At 44.3% G+C, this 25,292-nt stretch overlaps 2 protein-coding genes across 3 annotated transcripts in view; both read left to right on the top strand.

The window, feature by feature from the left end:
- The first annotated feature begins 1,976 nt into the window (after nucleotides 1-1,976).
- Nucleotides 1,977-13,354, top strand: LOC104027618 (transient receptor potential cation channel subfamily V member 2). 2 transcript variants are annotated; one of them, XM_075719521.1, is made up of 18 exons: nucleotides 2,276-2,318; nucleotides 2,591-2,708; nucleotides 3,170-3,369; nucleotides 3,646-3,944; nucleotides 4,570-4,703; nucleotides 5,040-5,192; nucleotides 5,903-6,043; nucleotides 6,516-6,814; nucleotides 7,270-7,446; nucleotides 7,884-8,042; nucleotides 8,172-8,267; nucleotides 8,800-8,870; nucleotides 9,586-9,751; nucleotides 10,506-10,572; nucleotides 10,660-10,967; nucleotides 11,368-11,486; nucleotides 12,286-12,380; nucleotides 13,137-13,354. In XM_075719521.1, exons 4-18 carry the CDS (start codon nucleotides 3,703-3,705, stop codon nucleotides 13,265-13,267), a joined length of 2,358 nt encoding a protein of 785 aa, XP_075575636.1. In that variant the 5' UTR covers nucleotides 2,276-2,318; nucleotides 2,591-2,708; nucleotides 3,170-3,369; nucleotides 3,646-3,702; the 3' UTR covers nucleotides 13,268-13,354. The 2 variants fall into 2 exon arrangements, with proteins under 2 accessions (XP_009476695.2, XP_075575636.1); XM_009478420.2 differs by lacking the exons at nucleotides 2,591-2,708; nucleotides 3,170-3,369 and having other exon boundaries at nucleotides 1,977-2,310; nucleotides 3,677-3,944.
- A 1,956-nt stretch (nucleotides 13,355-15,310) lies between these two features.
- Nucleotides 15,311-25,292, top strand: part of ITGAE (integrin subunit alpha E) — a 34,762-nt gene continuing 24,780 nt past the window's right edge. Inside the window, exons 1-5 of the mRNA XM_075720090.1 lie at nucleotides 15,311-15,358; nucleotides 17,858-18,012; nucleotides 23,547-23,644; nucleotides 24,081-24,151; nucleotides 24,683-24,800. Coding sequence (XP_075576205.1) covers nucleotides 15,311-15,358; nucleotides 17,858-18,012; nucleotides 23,547-23,644; nucleotides 24,081-24,151; nucleotides 24,683-24,800 — 490 coding nt within the window. The remainder of the gene's footprint in view (nucleotides 15,359-17,857; nucleotides 18,013-23,546; nucleotides 23,645-24,080; nucleotides 24,152-24,682; nucleotides 24,801-25,292) is intronic.

The raw sequence follows: 25,292 nt of genomic DNA, 5'->3' as shown, positions 1-25,292 counted from the left end.
TGCACATTTGGGCAGATCTTGTAATTTTTTTCTGCCTTGCTTCTCCCATCTCTGAAATGGAAGTGCAAGTGTTTACCCTGGTGTACTCTCTGGGAAAGCGTGTGTGCATGCGTGTATGCATACCAATGTTTCTGTGTTCCCCCAGCAGCTCCATGTTTCTGTTTTGCTGTGGTGACCTCTGAGCTGGCAGTGATTCCTTTCCCAGCGAGCTGCACATTCTCCTTCCTCTGTGTAAGCTATTAAAACCAGATGCACATAAAGAACTCTGTTATGATGCACTTTTGTGGGCTGATTCCATTCCCTGGCTAGAATGGTGGGCTGACTCCCATGAAAGATGGGGAAAAAGCCCAAGAGGATTTAAAGCCCTAAGTCTCAGCTAAACTCCCGGGCCTGAATCTATCTGTTGATATCACAGTAAATTAAGTGTAACTCGACAAAAGCAAACTGACCTAAATCAGTACAAGGCTGGAAAGAGGGAGAGGAGAGGTGAGATCTGGTCTTGCATTTATCTGCATATATTTGTCCTTTATAGGCTATTCTGTAGGTCCTAATAAATCATTAGACCGGGAAAGAACAAGTAGAAACACAGGAAACTGAGCAATAAGGTTGTGATCTTGTGCAAAACCATGAAAGAGGAAAAGGCACCCTGCCATTTAGTGGGTGTATTTATAGGAAGGTCATCTTGCAGCCTGCATCTGACTCAAAGCAGGAGCCATCCGGGAATGTTTCTCTGGGTGATGGCCATGTTCCAGGAAGCCCCACATCATCCTGCAGTCCCCTCAGGTGAGGATTGCTTTAGGCAGCAACATTGTGCTGGGAAAGGCCTTTGAGACTCTGGGTGCTGAATGTCATCCTGCACTGATGCTGTGGGAAATAATGATCAGGCTGCCTCCTCAGGCCTCAGTTCTGTTAGGAGTGAGAGAGGAAAAAATAAGACACTTGGTGTGGACTGGTGTCCGCTGTTTCCCAGGGTCCTGTTTTGTGAGCGATAAGTGAAGAGATATTAGTGTGCATGCATGGACCCAACTACAATCGGTCGTAGGGATGGTCAGTCCGTGCTCCCAGAACCTCCAAGCCTCTCCAAGACTTGCACTCCTTTGGAAAACCAGCCCATTAAGAAATGGGCGCTAGTGGCAAATCAAGTAACCAGTGGCCTAAGTGTTTTGGAACTGGGGCTGCTTTGTGCAGTCTCCTGTGCTTGTGATGAGCAGCTGACACTGTGTACTTTGTAAGGTAACGTTCTGGCTAGTTTATTGTCTCATATGGTTTGCGCTGCCTTGTAACTGGGGGGTGTGAATTGTGAGGACAACTGGCTTCCCACAGAAACAGTTGACCTCAGATATTTCAATGCATACTTGTGTGTCCTGGGGCTAACTGAGGGAGCCTTATGACAAACCTCACAACTAAACCATGGGCTCTAGCACTGTCAGGGTCAAATCTGCCACCTCCCTTGAGATCTGAGCAGGCCGTTGCTGAAAGGCATGAGATGTTGCCTCTATATGTGCAGGCAGGGGTTAAGCATTACGAATTTGCAATAGCCAGCCAGCTTTCCCATATAAGAGCACTGCACTCATTGGCTCTCTCTTTTACTGAGAAATCTATCTAGTCATTTCCCGTGCAAGCCCTTCTTTGCTTTGCAAAATGCTGTACAGTTGAGTAAATAACAGTAATCCACGGTTATTCCTTCTCGCAGGCAGCCTGGATTTTCTCATGGACCACCACCAACTAGGAGTTCAACATTGTGCTGTTAATAGACTGCTAGTATGAGCGTGGTCTTCTCTGCAGAAGAAGAGGACTCTCACCCATGGATGTAAATATTAACTCTTGTTGGTATTTGACTTGATATCTACTGAGAGATTATTTGCCCTCTGAAGGATCCGTTGGGACTCCTTACCAGATCAGTTCTTGGGTGGAGCTTGCAGCAACTTGGAGTTAAGTGCTGTGCTCTTCCTCTTGATAGCAGGGGGGGTTTTGTGCTGCGCTACTCAAAATGGCTTGGTAAAGTCACAGAAAGAAAACAACTCGGCTCTTGAGTAGAGAAGTGAAAGCTGGCAAACAGAGGCTACTCTCTGTGTTACCTAGGGACGCACAAAGTGGATGTGGGTATTATAGGATCTTATTTTTTTAGGACCGTTTTGCTCTTGCTTTTAAACCAGACAGTCTGTCTGTACAAGACTGACAATAAATAACTCTGTCGAGCGCTGTGGAGAGATGGAAGCTGCAGCTGAGAAATGATTTTGGGGAAAGGAAGACAGAAAAGCACAAGCAAACTATTATGGAAGTACAAACAGCCCTCTAAAGGATCAGCAAATGTACCCGTAAGTGTTTTGGGGGAGGAAATAAGTCTGAAATGGGATCATAGGGTGCATGCCTGTGTCTGCAGAGGAATGTTTGTTATTAAGAGTGCAGACTAAGCTGAATGGCTGAATTATCATAACAGTTGTTTGTCTTCAAATCAGCCGTTGGATTTCTTGCTGTGAGTTGCATAAAGATGTTTTGTGGCTGTTTTCTGCCTAGAACTATGTTTCTCTACATCCTAATCAAAGCCAGAATGCTTATGCTGTGTCAATTTACCTCTTTGCTGGTACAGGCTATGGAGTCTGGCTGTAGTCCCAGCAAGGGAGATTTGTCTTCAGAGAAAACCTGTTAACTGTTTGGAGGGCGTATATGTGAATAAGACGGAGTTATTAAAAAAAGCTCTGCTTCAGGTTGGTAATCACGGATGCTTCCTCGCTGCCTTACAAACTGTGTGTGAATCTGCAGTCATATGCTGACTACAGATAGCTTGCATTGGGTGTGGATCTGAGATGTATCCAGATACATACGATTCTATGTCTCAAAAGAGTAAAAAAGGAGTACAGGACATACTAGATGAGAGAAGTAGGCTGGCTGGGTGCTCTGATGAATACTGATGCTCTCTGTACAGCAGATCTGGATCCAGCTTTGCTCTTGGGAGAGCTGTGCTGTGCTCAGGCTCTGAGGGCTCTGAGTGTCCACATGGCAGCTGGGTTGTGTGTTTGCCTGTGCTGTGGAGCTGGAAGTTCAAAGCCTGTGCCCGCATGGATAGCCAACAGCTCCAAACGCTGGGGAGGTCCCACTCATTTTACCCCAGGATGAAATGCGACGATGCATGAGTGGAACATAATTTGTGTATATGTCTTTCCTGTAGAAATACTGTCACTCTTACCAACAGAGAACATGAACAAACTTATCACTCTGTTCCAAAGAAGGCCTACAGTTCACCTTATCTTTTTGGCCACTTGGTGACTAGCCTGTGTTGGCCGCACTGAGACAAGAACAAGGATCCTAGCCTCCTAAAGATCCACTTTCTTTGCCTTTTATGTAAGGACCCTGTACTGCTGCCAACAGGTGAGGTCATCTCACAAAGGGGGTTTAGATGTTCTGCAGACAACTTGTCTGTATTTCATGAACTGCTTTTGAACTTCTCCAGTGGTACCCTATTTAAGGCCTTGATCCTTTATTCAAACACTCCCACTGTGCAGAGTTTTACTGAATCTCTCAAGGGACCCGTAGTCAACTGTAGGAACACTGGACCTGGAAACATGCTTTCCTCTACGTGTGTGCCACACCGTACACATTCTAGGTTTGTGAACAAATTGTGCTAATTCTCCCTCTCCCTTGCAGGTTTAGTCTTGCAGTGGGGAACGTCTTTGCTGATCTGCAAGACCATCTCTACTAGAAATGGATAACTTCACAAATGGGGAGCCGGGCCCAGGTCAGAGGAACAGGTTGATAGGACTGCTAGAGACAGATGACAGTATCCAGGATGATAAACCTGCATCTAGTAAAAAAGAAGAACGATCAGGGCTACATGGAAAGAAAGGAGAGCCACGGCCCTTGGAGACACCTTATCAGAAGGAGAGCAGTGACTTTCTTCCTAAAATCAAGATTAATCTGAACTATCGGCCAGGACTTGTCAGCAAGTGAGTAACTTGGATATTTGGCAAGGGTGGGATCCCTGTTGATCTGTACTGATCCCTGCTGGTAGGGGCCTATAGACTTTACCAAAGTCTAAACTAAAAGTGACAATGTAGGAATCTGGTGGGAGGCAATTAAAGGCAGAAAGGCAACATATTAGCCCTTTCCTTCTGCACTTGGAAGGTATGTGTATGCTGTGTGTTGTGGTGTATTGGGGTATATCTGAACTAGCACCAAATAAGCTAAGCTGAGTGTAAGAGCAGCTTAGCATGGAGCCCTATACAACTGAACTGTTCTTGCCAGGGAGGGATGTAAACTAGCTCACAGAGTGCTTCACGCCATGTGATGGGACTGATTCTGGTCTTGGGCTTCTCTTTGCTCTGGATGCGTTCCAGGGTTGCACATCAGACTGGATCTGGGAAGAGCTCCAGCTGATGGAAAGAGCAGCCACTTAACAGAGACAATTATTTCCCAGAATTCTCCTTTTCCCTTGACTCAAAAATAAAATAACCTTTTTTTCTGACAGACTTTGCTGCCTACCTCCTTTCTTACACTGTCCCAATAGAACTTACTGTACACTCTTGTCTTCCACTCTCCAGAACTTTTTAACGCTTTGCATTTCTTCCGTAGCCAAAAGGACCCCAATCGCTTTGACAGAGACAGGCTCTTCAGCGCAGTCTCAAGGGGCAGTCCTGAGGCACTGGATGGTTTACTTGAGTACTTAAGGAGGACCTCCAAATTTCTTACCAATTCTGAATACACAGGTAGATTCCTGCTCAGTACTCCATAAACAGGGTTAGCAGGGGCAGCACTTGTTAATGTAGGAGGGAAGCAGGGGAACCTGCCTGTGGTTCTGTGCTTTCTCCAGCCCTCTGTCCATTCTTTTATTTTCCTAACGTCCACCTGAGGATGGAGAATGCCATTAATTATATATATATACACACTAAGGCTTTTGCCTCTACTGCAGACTAAAAATACTGAGAAAGGCCTTTAAAATAATTATTGTATTTGGTCCTACAGTGACAGTTAAGTTCCGAATCAAGTAATACAGATATGTGCAAAGTACATGCGCAACCCATTCAATACTCTTTTTCTACTAGATGCAAAGACTGGGAAGACCTGCTTAATGAAAGCCCTGTTGAACTTAAAAAATGGAAAGAATGACACAATCCCACTTTTGCTGGAAATAGACAAAAAGACACAGAATCCCAGGCCACTTGTCAATGTGGCATGCTCCAATCGTTACTATAGAGGTAAGGTTTCTGTTCTGATGCTGTGTCAGAGCAGCCTCTGACATTACACAGGTGAGATGTACAGATACAAGGAAAAAGAGGGGAACCAGAGCTTATGCAGCACAGCAGTTCCAGAGTTCTGGTGCAGTTACAGTAACTGCCTGCTCACCTTTTAGTTCTGATTTCTGATTCTGGTTTGCGTCCTCTTCAGCCCTGAATTACACACTTCTCTTCTGCAACTTTGTTCTCAGTCTATAAAACAGAAATGGTAGACATTTAATAACCCAGGAATATGAGAGGATTTACTTTGGAAAGCTTAAAAAGCACATCTAAAAGTGAAAAAGAAATAGTATATCGCTATTAAAGAATGAGTTCTGCTGGTTGGGTTACGCTTTTAATAGCAGATATGCAGCATAGTCGTGTACATGTATGGTTGTCTTTACCCTCTCATAGCTGCTTGGGATCTTAGTGCCAGGCAGGGGTAATTGTCTGGTCTTGTGTTGAATTTCTGATAGTCCTGGGGTTTGTCTTCTGACTTAGTGTTTCCAGTGTGCTTTTCCAATGAACATCGTTGAAAGTCATCAATTGCCACCCACTCCCTGCCTAGTGCTGAGACTGCAGGATTGCTATGCAGAACATACAGCAATTGTTGAAATGGTGCTTTGCTGAAGACTCTTTGCCTGTTCCCTCTGATCGTGGCACTGAGTGATAGGTTTTACCTGTTCCCTTAGGCCAGACAGCACTCCATATTGCCATAGAGAAAAGGAGCCTAGATTTAGTGAAAATTCTAGTAGAGAATGGAGCTGATGTCCATGCCAGAGCCCATGGTGAATTCTTCAAGAAGAAGAAAGAAGGAGTTTACTTTTATTTTGGTGAGTCAGTGTGGAACATGTTCTTCCTCTTCTTTCATTGCCTTATTGTATGCAATGCTGCTAATTCTAGTTGGGTTTACCCCGCTGTGCATGGGTTGCCATCTCCACTGTCCTGTAATTGAGCTTTTATTTGAATGGCAGGATCCTTTCACAGACTGAGGTGTCCGATGAGCATTTGCCATCATCTTTTGTTTTATGTATTTAATCCCATCTGAGAGACTTCAGAGACAAATACTTGGTCAGTTTAGCCAAATTAGGGGTCTGGGAAAGTGTTTCAGCTGCTCCCAGAAATAAAGAGTAATTGTTTACTGCAAAGCCCTTTCTGAATCTAGAGACGCTGAGAAAGAACTTGTTCCGAGTTCCAGTGGTAAAACTATAGGCTAAATATATTTTCCTAGAATTGTTTTTTCTTTTCTTTTTTTTTTTTCACCTCTTTCTGCTTCCCCTCCAAATACCGTCCTAATCTCTTCAGGTGAACTTCCCCTCTCCTTGGCTGCTTGTACCAACCAGCTTGACGTGGTGGAATATCTTCTAAACAATCCCCACCAGAAAGCCAGGCTCCAGGAGCAGGATACACAGGGCAACACCGTCCTCCATGCCCTGGTGATGATTGCAGATGACACTGAGGAGAACACCAAGTTTGTGAGCACAACATACATTGAGATCTTGAAGACAGGTGTGAAGGTTGACCCAACGTTGAAACTGGAGGAGATAGTGAATTATGATGGATTAAATCCTCTGCAGCTTGCTGCCAAGACAGGCAAAGTGCAGGTAAAGACAACTAGAGGGAATCCCTGGGATTGCTGAGAAATAAGGAAGACTGCAGCATACATCCTCAGCGTAGCAGTGGGGTTTAATATAGGAGCATCTTGCACCCAACCCATAGTAATGCTGCTGACGGTGGCAGTGCCACAGGAGACAATAAAGGAGGCCTCCTCCAGGCCACTTCAGTTAGTGTCCTACAGAGGCTCAGCTGGCTGCTGCTGATGTGTGTCCCAGCTGAGACAGCTGGTCTGGACTGAAGTTGGCTCTACTCCTGGAAGAGCTGATACATGGTGTAGTTAGATTGCCTGCTTTTAGCCAGATAGTCTGGTGTTTGGATATATCAAAATGTGTAATGCAGAAAGCCAGGTGTTCTGTGTTTGAAGGTGATTTGGGTGTGCTTGTGTCATTCTACACCTTCATTACATACACATTTTTCTGGTATGCATCTGGTTTCTCTTCAGATCTTCAAGCACATCATCCAAAGAGAGATCAAAGACCCAGTGTACAGGCACCTGTCACGCAAGTTCACTGAATGGACCTATGGACCTATCCATGTGTCTCTCTATGACTTGTCCTCTATAGACAGCTTTGAGGAAAATTCTGTGCTGGAGATTCTGGCATACAGCAGTGACACACCAGTGAGTGCTTTTACTAACAGTAAAATTTTTTCTGCTTTTATATAGTGTTGCTGTATAATTATGCAAGTCGTTTCAAGTTAATGTGGTATTTCACATGATCATTTTTCTGGAAAAGAAACACGTGATGGAAGTATACGCATATTTTATTATTTATAGTCTTCTTGGTATGCCTCTAGTAATCTATAGTATGAGAGAAATTTTTGATGCTTTGGTTGTCTTAAGCCTGGGTGTGTCCAAATACCTGGATGAAGCCAAGCAGAAGTAACTTATGGGGTGCTTGATTTCTTTTATACTGAAAGGCCTGACTGAATAAGCCCTTAGGGATACCCTAATTTGAGCCACTGGACTCAACCCTGAAAAAGACAATCCTCTGGTGAATTTGCATTCCTGTTGACACACGGGTACATTTTTCTTGGGTTTTTTTTTTTTTCCCCCAGAATCGGTACAAGATGGTGGTTTTGGAGCCACTGAACAAACTGCTTCAGCAAAAATGGGAAACATTTGCTTCCAAGAGATTCTACTTCAGTTTTGTCTCATACTTGTCATTCATGATCATCTTTACAGCCATTGCGTACTATCAACCCTCACGGGTAAAGGTAGGCCCAATCTTCTTTTATCTGGAAAGGCCTGAATGGATGGAGCTTTGTTTAAAAGGTGCATGGTGGTTATCACCACTACGTTTGCCTGTCTTCAGTGTTTTGGGTTTTTTTGTTTTTATCTTGCAGCCTTCATTTCCAGTGGAGTTCACAGCTGGAGGCTTCCTGTGGGTCTCTGGATTGATCATTGTATTGCTAGGAGGCATTTATCTAATTTTTGCTCAGGTAGGGGGATCTCTCACCTAGTTTCACTGTAAAAAAGAAAAAAAGGAAACCATCACTGACATTGAGGCAACAGATTCAGTTCTCCTGACATCAGGATGTGCATGAGTGGATGGCAGGAGGGAATCCTGCTCCGAGAGACTTACAGTGTCAGTGCAATCTCGCAGCGACAGGGGTGGCACAAGCCAGGTTGCTGGGCAAGAGGAAGAATAGGCTTGCAACAGTAACTAGCTATGAGAGACTTCTGTGATTTATGGTACTAAAATGCATCTTTGGCATTTAATGCAGTCTGTTAATGAAGACATTGGGCTGAGCCATGATTCAGCCCTTGTTGATCCTTGCCCTTTATAAGTAAGGCCTTTTGTTCATCTTGGAAGGATGATGAGTTGAAATTTGGGATCTTGAAAATGAAAGCATGAAGGGGAGCTTATGGAATAAAACTCTCCCCTGAGTGATAGGCTATGCCGGGCATGAATCACTCTCTAGTATGCCCTGTTGTTTTGATGAATGGCTACCATTGTTTTTTCCCTGTTAGAGTCTGTACTTGCGGAGGAGACGCCAGTCCCTGAAGACTATGTGTTCTGACAGCTGCATTGAGATCTTGATGTATGTCTCTTGAGGTTTTTTGCACAATGAAAGCACAGGTGAAATGGGTTCTCTGCTGTGTGCAGCTAAGTTGCCCTAACATTACTAGAGAGATGGTGAACCAGAAAGACTGATTCTCTGCCACTGTCTCCTCTTTCCATCCCTTCCCTGCTTGCTTCTCCTACCTGCTGCATCTTGTCATAACCCTTTGTTGTAATGGACTTTACTGGGTAGGGTCTGTCCTTGGATTTGTAGCTGAACACAGCGAAGGTCAGACCCGCAATTATTCCACAGTTAAGAATGTATACTTGTTAGAGAAAGAGCTCAAGTTTTTAATCATACAGTCACTATGGCTCAGATTGGGTCAAAAGGAAAATAACTTCTCAGTTTTATGAGGAGAAATGTGTATAGATGCATGTGTGTGCATGTACGTGTACATGTGTTTGTGAGTGTTAAAATTCTTTTCCATTTAATATCAGTTATGTGAATTTCATCAAGCAGTTCAGTGTTTGCATACTGTGAGAGTACACATGTTCATAACAAAACTGCAACAATTTGTGGGTCTGGTTATAACAGGATTTGCTTATATAAACTATGTGTCTGATTAACTGCCACTTTATACGTTCCATGTAGCCTCGTAAAATGTGTTTGCTTTTCCTTGTAAAACAGAACAGATCTGCAAGTGGGCCTTTTTGTTGAATTAAGTCGCTGTGTCACTCATTCTACTTCTCTCCAGCTTCATCCAGGCTTTCTCATTGCTGCTGTCAGCAGTCCTGTACGGCGCAAGTTCAGAAAACTATGTGGCGGTGATGGTGTTCTCCCTGCTTTTGGGATGGGTGAACATGCTATATTACACTCGGGGCTTTCAACGCACTGGGATCTACAGTGTCATGATACAGAAGGTCAGTACTTGGAAAAAAAATTCATATGAAAAGCTTTTGGGTGTGAGGAACTGATAGAAGTCCTGCAATTACTTGTCTTCTCTCAGGATCATGAAAACCATAAATGGAATTGATGTACTGACTATGGAAGTAGAGAAATTGCAGAAGGCAGTTAGATCAGTGTCTTCAAGGAAGTACAGTTGCGGCAAACCACTAGTTTGCCATCTTTGAATACAGCAAGTGGGAGCAGCTGACACCTGCTTGTCATAAAACGACTCAAAACTAGCAGCCAAAACCAGTGCAAGCTCCCTGGAACTTGCTTGGGCTGAGAAGTGTTTCCAGGTCTGTAAAGGAGTCTGGGACTAGAAAGGCAAGACAAAGCAGGTGAAATGAGGTGCCAGGGAAGAATTCTGATCACTGCTTGTGTGAAACCCATGAAGATAGAAAAGAAAGATGTGTGTTGAAACAATTTGGAAACAGCCATACTGGGGAACTGACATGGTATTTGTTTCAAAGAACCTATTCACACAAATGTAACAACAGCGATGTTCATGTAGTACTCTCAGATTAAGCTACTAATGATGTTACTTATGCGAGAAAGTAATTTAATATGGTAGTAGTTATGTAAGTAGTTTCTTAAACTAGATAAAAGCATTCTCCAACTTGCTTTCAGTATTGTTACTGGAGGTTGGTTTATGATGTGTGAGAACAGGAGATCATCGTGGTGATTTCATGTGAGATAAAGAATGGCACTTCCTCCTGATTTGTGTTTCAGACTATCCTGAGAGATCTGCTGCGTTTCGTCTTGGTTTATATGATTTTCCTCTTTGGTTTTGCTACAGGTAAGGACTTAGTCAGCATTATCTTATAGGCTGGGCTGCAAGAAGTAAATTTTTCTGAGGAGGATTCAAATTCTGTTTTTCTCATAGCTCTGGTTACGCTGATGGGGGATGCTCCTTTGGTCTCTCAGAACAAGTCTCTTGTTCAGATGGAGAGCGCTGGGAGCCATGCTATGTACGGCGGGCTGCTGAGCGTCTCCCTGGAGCTCTTCAAGATCACCATTGGGATGGGCGACCTGGAGTTCCAGGAACACGCCAGATTCAGATACTTTGTCATGCTCCTGCTGCTTCTCTTTGTGATCCTCACTTACGTTCTTTTGCTTAACATGCTGATTGCGCTCATGAGCGAGACTGTCACGGATATTGCTGATTCTAGCAAAAGCGTCTGGAAGCTGCAGGTGAGGCACAGTCCTGCTCAGCAGTTACGTCGTGGCCCAAACTCCTATTTGACTCTCCTAACGTCAGAGGTGACAGTGCCTGTCTTTGTCCTAAGCCTCAGCTATAAACTTCTCTTTTACATAAATGTGCCACTCTGGGGGTAAATCCTAACATCATTTTTAGATATATTTAAAACTCAACGGTGTTTGCGTGGCTAGCAGCCAGTCCAGATCCATGTGCATAAGTAACCTGAGAGAGTAAGTAACTGACTGGTGCTATTAAGCTAAGGAGCACTTTGGGATTGAGTTCCAAAGTGATTTTCTAAGTCAAAGTAGTTGCTGGTTGGGGAAGATACAATTGAAAAGAGGGGCTAGGCTCTGTATGCCGTGTTTGCTCTCTGACATTGACCTCTTCTTTCAGAGGGCTATTGCTATTCTAGAAATAGAGAAGGCCTGGCTGTGGCGCAAAGGTGGGAAGAGGAGATCTGGCTGCTTCATGTCAGTGGGCCTTAATAAGAAAGACGAGAGGTGGTGTTTCAGGTAAGACAGATGTGCCATTACCTCTTACACTCCAGTCTAGTAATGGGTTCCCATGGTAGCCCTGAACCGCCACGGCGAATTTCAGCACTGACTCAACAGCGTGACTCAACCACATGTTCCTGGGTACATGCAAATTGGTTGGTGATTGTAATGCTGGAAGTTTGAGAGCTAGTTGAGCTACCGGCATTGTCACCAAGACATGCTGTCACCAAAAGACATCCTGTTTAACCCACATCTGTGCAAGTGGCTATGGTGGCAGGGCATCTGCAATGACGCTTGCTTTGCTGCTGCGAGTGTAGCTGTGCCCAGAGCAGGCTGTGGTGGGAGGGATGCAGGCGGGTGGGCCCTTCGCTCAGGAACACCCAACTTGAGTGCAACACGAGGGGGCAGCGCTCTTCCTCACATATAGGTGCTGGAGAGCACATGAAGCTTTCTCCACCCAGCGAACCCAACTGCAGGCAGCACTTCTGTAACTCCAGGGTGTTACGGGCTATGGAGCATCTATAGAAAGCGGAATCTTCTCCTTTGTGTTAAGTACGTTGCCTGGGAGGGACTGGAGTATTTTAAAACAAACAACGTAGACCAGCACACAATATGCAGGGGAAGGTATTTACCTCGTGGAGCTTAGACTATAGAACATCTTCACTCAAAAAAAAGCTCTGTAGGGTGTTGTTGCTACAGGCAAATCATTAGGATTGCATTGGCAGGATAAGCTCGTTTGGGATGCTGCGGGACAATGAGATACGGACTGAAATGCTGTGCTGCATGCATCAGTGTCTGTTGTGATTTGTCTCTCCAGAGTAGAGGAAATTAAGTGGACGAATTGGGCAAAGGATGTGGGAGTTCTTAAAGAAGATCCTGGAAACACCAGTGGTTCAGAAATAAATCCAGAAGGTAAATTAAATCATGAAGAAAGGTCTTCAGTGTGCTTTTAGCTTCCTGCTCAGCAACTACTCTTGGGATGATGTTATGTCTTGGGTAACAGAAATTTTAGTCAGGCCAGCTTGCTCATGAAATTGCTTCCGCACAGCATCCCTCAATAGTAGCAGCATCACTTCTGAGCTGAGAAAATAAAGGAGTAGGTATGGACCTGGTCAGAGTTTGGGAACAAATAATGAGAATGAAGGAGTTGCCATTCCTACTTACATCTGGTAGAAATGGGCAGGAAATGCTGCTGAGAAAAACAAGGGCTATTCTTCCCTTTGACTCAGTAGCCCAAATGCGTGGTGCTTTTTCTAGGAAAGGTAAACTTTAGGCCCACTCATAGTGCAAGTGTTAAAATCACAGGGCTTTTATAGCACAAATTAGGGCATTAACACTGGCAACTTAGTCAAATTCTGCTTAAGATAATTATGTTTGCTGGGAAGCGGCTCTGTGTGGAAAATGGACAGCTGTTACTTTATCTAGAAATATTTTGTTCAGCCTGGCAGAGCTTGGGCAGAAGCTCCACCAGATTTAAACATGGCCCCCTGCTCTTCCAGTGTAGGTTATTCCTAGATGCCAGTTTTCTAGGAGTAAGGAGGTTGCAACACTTAAAATACTATCTGTTGTATGTTGGGTTTTCCCTAAACATGTGCTCTTCTAAAAACTGGATCCCTTTGTCAGCTTCCTGCTGACAAAGGGCTGCTGTTTTTATGTCTCCTGCTGTAGAGACAAGATCATGGAAACGGATGCCACAGAAACAACTGAGATCAGCTGTTTCAGAGGAGCAGTCACTATTGCAGCCCCAGCTATCAGCAACCGAGATGATGCCTCTAGAGGGACAAACCAGAAATCCTTAGCAGGTTTTCTGGATTGCAACCTTGCTTCCAACTTCAAAGGAGTAGTTCTTCCTATACTGGCTGGAAGAATTGAAGGCATTATCAGTATTAAAGTGCATTTCATCAAACACTGTGGTTCAGCCTGTGGCTTTAAATATTTTCGTGCACTTTAATCATTAATTTCCTTTGAAGGAACTATTTTTACTCAACTTTCTTTGCCTGACACTTTCTTATTACTATGTCTAAAGGTGCAAGAGCAAGATCATAGGGGCAGTGGGGAGTGGTCTTTGGGAAGGCAGTGCTTTCTGAGCTGTATAGAAATAATGCCGTTTGCCATACAGAAGCAAAAGATGGAGTGACCTATCTACGAATGGGTTGACTGTTATTTTTTTGGCACAAGAGACTGCACTGAAGTGCTTTGGAATAAAGAGTGTTGTAGAGGCATGAAAAGTTGCTAGGGATGGAGTTAGCTTCTGTGCAAAACACTGTCAGTGTGAGACATGAATGGACAAATACTCAGCCTTCAAAAGCCATACTGAGTCTTTGTGTCAGTACCTGCAGGGCTCGGTGTTTAGCCCACACCAGAATTCCCATTCTGCAGTATTGTAATGAAATTGTTTGCACGATGTGCTCAATTGCATAAGAGCACAAGTGATGTGGATTTCCTGGACCTGTAACATCACACGGTGAATTTCTGAAACATCTGTCTTTCACAGGTTGCTCTGTAGAAAACAGCAGCAGAATCCTGCATGTGGCTTCTGAGAGATCGATGGGCCAAAATGTGTCGTGTGGTTAATATTTCCTGTCAGTCTTAGTGGGCATCCTGTCTTGCTGTAAATGATTACAAGGACCTCAATTGCTTTTTGTAATGTGCGCACTGCCTCAGGCAGGATGGGAAACATACTTTAAACTCTGAGGAAAAGAGATAGAAATGAGCTGTCTCACTTTCAGCCTATATTTAAAAATAGTAACGTGTATTTCTGTAAACTATCAATGTAGCAAGTTTACTTAATAGAAAATGTTCACCCTTGGATGTATTTTCAGAGCTTCAGGCTCCCTCGAAAAGGAAGAGAGGATGTGATCAGTGTGGACTCTAAGGCCTTATCCAATTCCTGATTACCTGTCACCCAGCACTGTGCTGACCTCACTGCCATGCGAGTGAACTCCTGTTTTTCATGACCTCATGTCAGTTTATGCAGCCGCATCTGAAGCTGTAACAGCCGATGTTGCATTGGATGCATCTGTCATAGAGAGAATGGCTAGTGATAACCCTGAGAAAGCTGCAGACTACAAATGTTGGCAGCACCTTTCATTCAGTAGGACAAACTATGTAACTCCAGATCTCCTGTCTCTCATTTCTACTCTGAGCAAGTTAAGCTAGGAGGTTTGTCTTTTGGAGACAACCATCTTAATCCTGTTGCTTACTACATGCACGGGACTGGCAGCAAAAGCATTGCTTTTAGAACTTATTCCCTGTCACTTCAGATGTGTTCTTCCCCTGTGCTGGGCAATTCCCTCTGCAGCTTCACTGCATTGGGTCTCTGAATTGTAACTAACTCTTCTCACTCCAGCTTCTGCTGTTTTCTTGCTTTATGAAGCCTTCAGCTGCTTTTTCCATCTATGGCTTTGTCCTAATTGTTCCCAAGATTTGGCAAGGTGCTCATATTGCACAAAAGGATCATCTGGCATATGGTAATCTATTGCTGTGCTTGGTGCTTTGCTGCGGTAGGGAAACTTTTAGATTCTCAAGAAATGCAGAATCTGATCTGCCATCCCTGCCTGGAGTCTTAATAAACAACAGAAGTGAAATCTTGCTTATTGGTAGTCTTTTTGATAGCTGTGCACTGTGACAGCTTGCTTTCAAGATAACCTGCCTCTTCAGCCATTCCTTGAACCTGCTTCTCTTTAAATCCCTTTCTTAAGCTTGCAGTGTTAGTTTATCTTTTGACCTGCGTCAAAAATGTTTTTAAACATCTAGCGTCTGTGGTGAAATAGGGCCTTGGCGTTCCTTGAGCTTCACAGTCATGCCACAGACCACCAGTCCCAGCCCTCTCAAGCTCATGAATGAAGGATGATGGACAGCAGACAGGGACAGGTACATGCAGCAAACAGGTATGTCAGGTTGGTCAGAAGATTTAGCAGTGTGTTGTACGGTTCTTTATGGTATGGAAAAAAGGAGCTGTTTGAGGAGTTACAACCTCTCTGCAGTGAGACGTGAGTCAGCACTATTGAGATTAATATCAGTAACCTCCCAGTTTTCTGTATTCTTAATGCACAAGGCTTCTCTTCAGTTTCAGCATCTGAACCACTTCCCATTTTGGTCACATTAGAAACAGGAAGGCTGTTGAGTTTATTTTGTGGGATGTCTGCAGTTCCCTGCAGGAGGAAGGACTTATAAGGTGGTTCATAGCTTTGAAGGCCCAGCAGGATTTTGGGATCCACTCTTAATAGATCATAATGTTTTGTCAGGAAACACTTCAGTCATTTACACAAGAAATTATCAACAGATGAAGTGCCCTCTCCCTTCTACCCCTTGTGACAGGTAAACCCACCTATGTGTGAACCCATTCCTGTGTAACTGGGGGGCTCTCATCTGAGAAAACGGAAACCTTTCACAAACATCAGTGAAGGAATAGCTGCAGTTTCTCTCCGCTGTCCACTCTGTATGTATGAGCCACAGAGACTCTGAAGGCCCAGCCATGCCATGAAGAAAAGACACCACCAGCTCTCATTACTTTCTGTGCAGGATTATGGATGCTCAAACCCTCCCCTATGTGATTTGGTCAAAGTTGCTTGGTTCCTGGCAGGGTTGGGAGGTGAATGCAGACCTTGCTGCTTCCAAACTCCTCCTCCTCCTCCTCTACTCGAGCATGCTTTGCCTGGTCATTGCTCCCTATGGCCTCTCTGCCAGGCTCCAAGTGCTTGCCATCGCACAGTGATCTATCTCGCCACTTATCTGTGTAATTTTCATAAAAGAAACCTCATGTCTGGTTTGTATGGTTCCCAATTCCCTATAAGGCCATTTTCCTCAGGGTTATAGGTGGAAGCAAGACTTTCTTGTTCCTCAAATGCTTTACATCTTTTATTTTATTGTTGGGTTTTTTCCCCTCTTTTTTTTTTTTTTTTCCCCCAAAGCGTGCTCTGAAACTGAAGCCAGTATGGGGGGGGTGTATCTGTGTCTCGGTTGATTCTCTCTCCATCTCTTCGTGACCCCACTTGCAACTGAGCATACTTTCCATTGCCTCTGTAGCTAACAAAAGGAGTCTTCGAAATGTGACAAGCAAAAGGGCTCAGACAAAGAACAGATGCTTTATGTAAGTCTAACTAAGCTGCAAAGAGCTATTTCTGAAGCGATGCAGCTGGCAGATTTCTCAGCTGGGCTGTTCCTGTGGCTAGTTATCAGTTTTGTTCTTCTTTTCTGTATTTAAGAAATTGTATTTGTTGCTCTGGGACTAAAATGAAAATAAAATTGGGGGGGAAGACATTTTAAAAGAAAACTGTTCCACTTTGCAACCTCACATCTGCTTCAGCAGCACGAATAAAAGTGAGGCCAGACAGGACCAGGCAAATCCTCAGAAAGGCGTGACTGTGGCTGCCTCGTGGCTGGCACCTAACTGTTACTAAAATCTGAGCGCAAAGACTGTTTTCTTCACTTCCTCTTTTGCAATAATCTTGTTTTCAGTTCAGATTTGTGACATGTGGAGTACTACAGCATTTCTGGACTGTGAGGATGGTTGTCAAATGTTGTTAAACACAGGGAATCCTTAGAGGAGGAGAGTTGGAGGGTAGGTAGAAAGTGTGTGATTTGTTGCACTCTCTTCTGAGAATGCTTGGAAAATTTACACTTTCTGGGTGGAGAGAACCGCATCTCTGGAATGTCCTTCTCCCCACTCCCCTACCTTCCAAAAGGATTTGCTCTACAGTGAACTCTTCTGATTGCTCAGCATTTGCTATTTCAGCTCATTTAGCACTTACAGTAACAACACACTGCATCCAAATAATACTTGCCACACAGTACTCTGATAGTATGAACTATTTGGGAGTAATTCTATGCTAGTCTGGTCCAGACTAGGGTCAACAGTACGGAGAAACAACGGGTCAATAGAAACCAAAGAATTGCTGGTAGAGGGGAGAAGAGACAGGCAGAATCCCTTAATGCACTCTGGGCATCCTGCAATAAAATGTCACTGTTTCTGACACCGATAATATACAAAATAAAAGGGGAACACCAATTGCTGGGGGCGGAGGGGAGGGGGAACGTCTGCATTAAAAAAAATTACTACGAGGGGCATCTGAGAGCTGACCTCTCTCTTAAATTCCTGCTGTGAGATCACTCGAATCAATCTGTCTGCACGTTTCAGTGGGATGTGGCATGTCCCTGTAGCAAGCACCAAAGGACAAGGTGGGCAGTACAAACCTCGTCCCTAGTGGCTTTTCCAGGCAGATCCTGTTGTTGGTATACTAGAGATGCTGATGGACAGAAATAGAGACGCTGCTAAAAATTACCTTTCAGTAACATAAGTTTACCTTTTAGTAGGTCTTTGCATCTGCAGCTTTATTACAAGGCCACTAGCGTGCACCTTGAAACCTCGGTTAGGAAATCCACAATAGATTCACTTTGTCACGGCAAGCATCATGAGACATGCAGATCTGGAGAATCGTCAGAGGAAGAGAGCAGCTTTTGCCTGGTACCTCCAGCCCTCCTCCTTCCTTCACCTTAAAGCTGGGAACAATGAGATTGCTCCTGTATCTATTCTTCCTAATGAGTGAGTCTTACCTCTATATTTATTTTACATGTATTAGAAAATAAAAGTCTTAGTCTAGAAACAAAGTACTTTCTGGAGACTCAGACTGGTTCTTTAATGTGAGCCAATAAAATGATTCTTACGTAGAAAGTTCAGGATGTTTGGACTTGTATGGGAAGTCCTTAGTTTGCAGTGTGTTTTTCTACTATTTCAGAGAAATTCATACATTCGGGTGAGAGAGTTTTATAGTTCATCCTTAGTGGGAGAAAAGTGGCTGCCGGGTGAAATTATACTCTCAAATACAAAGCTAATAAGCTATTTTTGGCCTTTTATATTTTTTTTATTTGTTTGTCTGTTTGCTTGTAGTGAAATAAGTGAGAGTAGAATATAGGTGAGGTCTTTTTTATATTCTTCCCTTTCTAGTGTCATTTTAGATACACCTTGGATTCAGCAGCATGCACTTTCAGAGATATATTTCCCACAAGTTTTTGGCTTGTTGATCTCCTCAATAAGAGCTCTAGAACATGTAGCATTTTTTTGAAAGAAAATTCAGAAGACCTTTATTTGGGAGTAAGTTTGTGTAAAGTAAAGCATAGGTTTGGATTAGAAGGAATGTTTCCTGAGTCAGAGTCTGTATCCACGTCATTCTGTCCTGTAGCTCTGTGGGGACAGTTCTGTCATGAATTTGTCTTGTTGATTCCGTATGATAGAATTTCTGTTTGTCTGGTTTTTTTCAAAAGATTCAATACTGTACATACCTACTCCATCTGTACAGAAGGAATATTATTCTTCAGGTATTCATTTCATGCCCTCAAAGACTTCCTGAGAAGCGTTATGCTTCCATTGTGTTTGTGGAAAAAAATTGTTACTAATTTTATTCTTTTAATGAGATGCCTATCAAAGTTCTCTGTAGCTTGCTTTGCTATGAGTTTAGATTTAATATCAAGATTTATGCTCTACTGTTTTCCTTATTTGGGTTTGACTTCTAGATGTTGTGTGATGATGTGTTATTTCTGCTAATACCTTTCTTCTTATGTTTGTCATTATACTAGGTAACTCCCAGCTTTGCAAACATAAATCCTTAATGGATATGCCTACAGGAGTTACTGATGTTTTTTCAAATCTTGACCTTTCTTCATTTGGCTTATGCAAAATTAAGGTGGAATCATTGGGGGAGGCTTCTGTCCTTGTGTGCTTCTGTCAATCTTTTCTATCACTCTTCTCTAGCAACCTTTTTTTTTTCGCATTTGTGGATTTTACTGATGGAAGCGGCAGTGCAGAAAAATGTAGCTGTCTGACCTGGTGGGTCTCGGCTCCATTCTTAGAATGAATCTAACACATCTGTGCTGAGCAGTTAAACTTTACAGATAATTTGTCTGTATAGTTGGCAAATTGGCAACGCGCCAATTTCCCCCCCCCCCCCCCCCCCCCCCCTCGGTTTAAGTACAGTGCACTTAATTTCAATAACTAAAGTGCTAAAACCCCCGAGTCATCTGTGTTGGAAATCCCTGTGAGCAGGGAGTCAGGAGCAAAAAGTTGAAATAACTTGGCTTGGCAGGATGGCAGCAGCAGAACTAAGTGCAGAGTTGAGGAGCCTCTGGTTGCCAGGCCAAATGCCATACAGGCGCAGGAATATTCACAAGAGTAAGGTTAGCTCCCTGGCCATGGTTTTTTCTTTTTGTTGCCTGCTTGAGAATTGTCCCTTACTTCAAAGGCAGTTGAACTTTCCAGGGAGCTTGCTCCAGCATATCTGGAATTATGGTTTTGTTTTAAAGGAAGCTTGCTGGAAGCCTTTGTAAATTGTTAACAAATTGTTAGGCCAATTCTCTTACAGTGGAAACATACACAGTTGCCTAGGAGCATCTCTGAGTTAATTTAGGTGTTTTAACTGGTAAAGTGGGATTTGCAAAGCAAGGTGGTAGTTCAGGACAGTCTGCCTACGCTCTGAAAGGGATGCACGCCATGTGCCTGAAGTATGGGGACATTTCAGGAAGCAGAAGCAAAGACTAAAAGTTCACACTGTTTGCACGTTTCGTGTCGTTGCTCCCGATTGCAGTATTTCACTACTTTCACCTGCGCTTTCACAGCCAGGCTGGGAGGTGACATGGAACTGATTGCATAAGCTCAGATTCAGCTCTGAGTAACGTTAGAATCAGGAAAGACTCTAGATGGACACAAGGGCAGAATTTGACCTCTTGTTACTACATCAGAGGTTACATTAAAAATGCTAGACTGCGTGTTTAAATGCAGGCTCAACCTACAGCTTCTAGAGTTGGAGTCTGGGCATTCAAAGCAAGGATTTTAGGCTGGAGTAATTCATAAAATTCAGCTTTTGTACTTTTCTTTTGTTTTTTTACTTTCTTACTAGTTTCAAACAGGGACAGAGTTTGTGATTGGAGTCACTTGGGCTTGTTCCTGAGATTAGTGTGAAGTTTTCAAAGCTGTTGTGTGATTGACAGAGGTTTGGTAATACAGTACGGCTTAGTGCTTGAATTTACAGCATTTATCATAGTAGCTTGCCTTTCCTGCATCCTACCTTGTGACATTTTCAGTCTGCCACTTAGAGTCAAATGTATTTATCTTCCCAGCCTGTGCATTTACTGAAGTGTTAACACACATACAGAAATCAAGAGCTGAGGTGTGAACAGCAATAAGGGTTGGTTTGCCACAGTTTTACAGCTAAAACACCAATATCAGCCCCCTTTTTTGTGGGCTGCCTTGCAAGAAGGAAGTGTATTCATGCAAAAAAAAGAAGTTACCATTATGATGCCAATTGAGTTACAGCTCTTTGAATAATGGGTAGAAGGTTTTCTCTTTTTTTGATGCTGTTTTACATCTATTTTGAGAATTTATTGGACTTTTAGCAGAGCTGCATCCTCAGCAGAGTATCCATCACATTTGGCACCAATTTGCTCCCTTGCTGCCAAGCTTTGAGCTTTTTGTTAACATCCCACCAAATCTGTGTTCTCCTCTTCTGACCAGGTTTATGACAACCCTGTTCTTGTGGGGAACAATCCCTGCTGCTACCTAAACTGCTTATTCTTTAAACTAATGGGTTTCAGTGTCCTGGTCTGTTGAAAAGCGACTTTACAAGAAGTGAATCCACTGGTGCCACCCTGAAGTGGCACGCCACTTGCACAAGCCCTCGACTTTTGTTTCCTCTTCTGCCTAAATGCAGGCTTGTGAGCTTCAGCTAGTAGGAATGTTTTGTGATATCCAAGATGGACTTTCATAACAGGACTTGTGTTACTTTATTTTTCATTTGGCTGGGCAAGAAAATCCTTTGTTAACTTAAATCAGTGAAATCTCCATAGCTTGGTATCTCCCTTGTGCCAGCTGCCTCTGTTGTCATGGTAGGCAGAGTTCAGGGATAGCTGGCTTAAGAGCCTGTTAACTATGACTCTATAGATCACAGTCTGCACTAATTTATTTATTTATTTGTTTTCAGTGGTCAAGTCCTTGAGGAGCTTTAATGTTGACACTGGGAAGATGTGGATCACACCACAGACAGCCTCTTTGTTGTGGCCCACTGTTCTTCAGCACTCCGATGGGAACACAACCATGTAAGGAACAGAAAAAAGAAAAAGATACCCAGACTTCCCAGGTCTTTATGAATGAGTGTGGCCTGAGGTCACGTAGCTTCTCATTTTCTGCAACTGTTAGCACAGGTTCCTCTGCCTGGGACCCAGAATTGTTCCTCGGTTCTCAGGGTGTGATGAGCTGTGTTAGAGCTTTATCAGTGCAAGGTGTACACTGTCAGCCTGTGAATCATAGAATCATAGAATCGTTTAGGTTGGAAAAGACCTTTAAGATCATCCAGTCCAACCATTAACCTACACTACCAAGTCCACACTAACCCAATCAAGGGTAGACTAGACTAAACCATGTCCTGAACTGCCACATCTACCCTTTTTTTGAACGCTTCCAGGGATGGGGACTCCACCACCTCTCTGGGCAGCCTGTTCCAATGCTTGACTACCCTTTCCGTGAAGAAATTTTTCCTAATATCCAAGCTAAACCTCCCCTGGTGCAGCTTGAGCCCATTTCCTCTCATCCTGTCGCTAGCTACTTGGGAGAAGAGACCAACACCCACCTCACTACAACCTCCTTTCAGGTAGTTGCAGAGAGCGATAAGGTCACCCCTCAGCCTCCTCTTCTCCACACTAAACAACCCCAGTTCCCTCAGCCGCTCCCCATCAGCCCTGTGCTCCAGACCCTTCACCAGCTTCGTTGCCCTTCTCTGGACACGCTCCAGCACCTCAATGTCGTTCTTGTATTGAGGGGCCCAAAACCAGACACAGTATTCCAGGTGTGGCCTCACCAGTGCCGAGTACAGGGGGACAATCACGTCCCTGCTCCTGCTGGCCACACTATTCCTGATACAAGCCAGGATGCTGTTGGCCTTCTTAGCCACCTGGGCACACTGCTGGCTCATGTTCAGCCGGCTGTCGACCAACACCCCCAGGTCCTTTTCAGCCAGGCAGCTTTCCAGCCACTCTCCCCCAAGCCTGTAGCGTGGCATGGGGTTGTTGTGACTGAAGTGCAGGACCCGGCACTTGGCCTTGTTAAACCTCAAGCAGTTGGCCTCGGCCCATGGGTCCAGCCTGTCCAGGTCCCTCTGCAGGGCCATCCTACCCTCCAACAGATCGACACTCCCGCCCAACTTGGTGTCATCTGCAAACTTACTGAGGGTGCACTCAATCCCCTCATCCAGATGATTGATAAAGATATTAAACAAGGCTGGCCCCAAAACAGAGCCCTTCACAGTGCTTCTCCCCTCACCCACAGCTATGTCATGTCACTGTACAGAAAGGATGTCTGCTCGTTTAACCAAATGGCAGAAACAAGCAGCTGGGTTTTTGCAGTACTTCCTGGCATACTGCGCCATTTCTGGGTCTGCAGCAGTCACGGCACCCACCAGCTCTCAAGAGTTATGTTGTGAGCTTGGTCTGAAGACCATAAAGAGCTGGAAACTGCTGTATTTTGACTATTGGGTCTGTAGGAGAAGAGAAGTGGATGGCTCAGCTGGTGAATAGAAGCTAACCACAAGTGATTGCTATAGCGATAACGTATATTATGCTAAGCAGATTGCTCAGGCTGTGTAGCAGACAGCGTATTTTAAGTTTCGGAGTAAAGAAACTTTTCTACTCCTGAGCAGAAATTGGCTGACTCGAAGAACAGTCTCCATTTCATACAGCAATGCTGCCATTTCCCAGTGTGGAGGTTGGAATTTCTCACTGCACCTCCGGCCTCCCTTTACCTCCAGTATTTTATGGGCGAGTCACTTGCAGACCTCTTCCTTGGTCTGGGATAGCTCTCTTGATTTCATAGTTCAGCTAACGGGAAGGATGATGATTTGTAGGAAAAAATAAGTGGTTTCCTCTTAGTGGCTGATTCAGCTCAAAACCACACTGGAGTCCAGTTAATTAAGAGACATTGTCAGAATAATGAGTGGCCACCCTGGCACACAGGTGATTGTTTCGCACTGCACTGCCAAAGGACTCTGCCTGGTTGTGCCACCTTCCCTCTTTTCCACCTCTTTTCTCATTCTACAGGATTTTGGCTACTTCCTCGGTAGACAAGGGGCTGGGCAGGCTGAGGAAGTGCACTGTTTTGCAGGAGGAGATCCAGTGCCAGGAGATACCTCTGCGAGGTACAGTCCCACTTCCTCTTCCCAACACTTGCTTTGCCATGGGCACGAGGCGGTGCAGAGGGTGGGTGTTCCAGAGAGAACTGGGCACTCTGCTAGGTCCTGTAGATCAGCACTTCGTAGAGAGAAATGCAAACCCACAGTCCCAATGGTTGGGAGTCATGTGTCTGGAGGCTGCAAGACCTCTTCTGCCACAGCCTAAGTCTTCACCTAAACTCTGTTGAAATACAAGGCAACGTTTTTTGCTTCCAACATATTCATTCCTGCTGCAGTTGCTGATAACATTGATTCTGAGTCCTCCGTGTAAGAGAGCAGATATAGCTGACCTCAGTAGTTGTAGCCTTTCTCTGTATTTATTCTGTTTGCCCAAGGCTGACAAGTACCATATCCATTTCAATTCTGTTCTTCTTCATTCATTCAATCATTCATTCAATTTCAGGAAAGATTAAAGGCTCCAAAAATATCCAGGATGGTGGCATAGCTATTGACAGGAATTCCGATTGGATCCTGGTAAGGGACCAAAAATGTCCATGGCTGGGAACGACTGTATTTTTCCAAAATGCTGTGTATTTTTGCTGGGAAATGCAAATGAGCAGACATAATAGAAGGATGAAGGCTAAAAGCTCTTGGCTGGATACTGGCTGGTTGGAAAGCCAGCTGGTGCGTTGCCAGCCAGCAGCAAAAACTGAGAGGGCCCTTCTCATCAGCTGAGGGCTGCAGCTGAGCTTGTACTCCACTAAGCCACCCCCACTCATCGGAAAAAGGAGGATTGGCAGAGGAGGCTTGGGGGAGCCACCGATTTGGAGGCCAACGCCTCAGTCTGGTGTGCTCCCCAGCCCCACTCTTTGCCTCAGCTCAGGGCTGAAGTCCTGGGTGACCTGATGTGGTGGGCATCACATCAGGGAAGGTGCTTTTTTACTCTCGCTAGGAGTCTTTCGATGCTGCGCAGGGGATGCTGAATGTTTGCTAGATGGCATCTTCAATCATCCTCTCTCTACGGCTTTGTTCATCGCTCATTAGCCTTTCCTGCCACCCCTACAGGCTTGCCTGCAGAAGAAGCACCGCCGAGCCTTCACCACTACCGAGGACATGAATGGAGTCTGTACTCTGCTCACCACTGACTTGCGCAGCACAGCTTTCCTCAACCTCACCAAGATCGGTATAGGAGCAAAGCCAGTACCATGCCTTTGCAGAGGGAGAGAAGCAACAGCACGAGGCTCTGCTCTAATAGCAGGGGCCTTCTGAGTTCCTAGCCAGCAAGGTCTACAGTCAGAGACTAAAAACTGAATTTTAACAGTATCATAGTGACTTCAACAGGGTTACAAGGTTCAGCCTTGAAGACTAGCACACAGCAGCAGGGATTTTCTGTTGTGGTGTCCCACACATCCAAAAGATCCAGTTCTTAAGCCAGAATTTAGAAAAGCATTGACATTTTTAGTGGATGGATGTGATAAACATCCACGGGGATTTTTAAAGGTGCCTGGGCACTCAAGGCTATTCCTTCCAACTTAACTGGGCTATTGGGCATTTAATGAAGGGAGCAGAGAGCTGGTCTGTTTGTCTAACTTGCTCTGCTTCTTGCTGTCACTGCAAAGAAGCCGAGAAATTTAAATTAGACACCTAGATGGTCTCGTTCCATCTTCAGTTGTCT

This window comes from Pelecanus crispus, chromosome 12 (genome assembly GCF_030463565.1).
Source record: "Pelecanus crispus isolate bPelCri1 chromosome 12, bPelCri1.pri, whole genome shotgun sequence".
Classification (NCBI taxonomy): Eukaryota; Metazoa; Chordata; class Aves; order Pelecaniformes; family Pelecanidae; genus Pelecanus; species Pelecanus crispus.
The sequence above is the reverse complement of the archived record's forward strand: the minus strand, read 5'-3'. Positions and strand labels throughout refer to the sequence as shown.

Coding starts and splice junctions, on each gene's coding strand:
- LOC104027618 (XM_009478420.2), top strand. CDS start 2,232: ATGATTTTGGGGAAAGGAAGACAGAAAAGCACAAGCAAACTATTATGG. Junction 10,573..10,659: donor CCTCTTTGGTTTTGCTACAG/GTAAGGACTTAG, acceptor TTTTTCTCATAG/CTCTGGTTACGCTGATGGGG. Junction 12,381..13,136: donor TTCAGAAATAAATCCAGAAG/GTAAATTAAATC, acceptor CTCCTGCTGTAG/AGACAAGATCATGGAAACGG.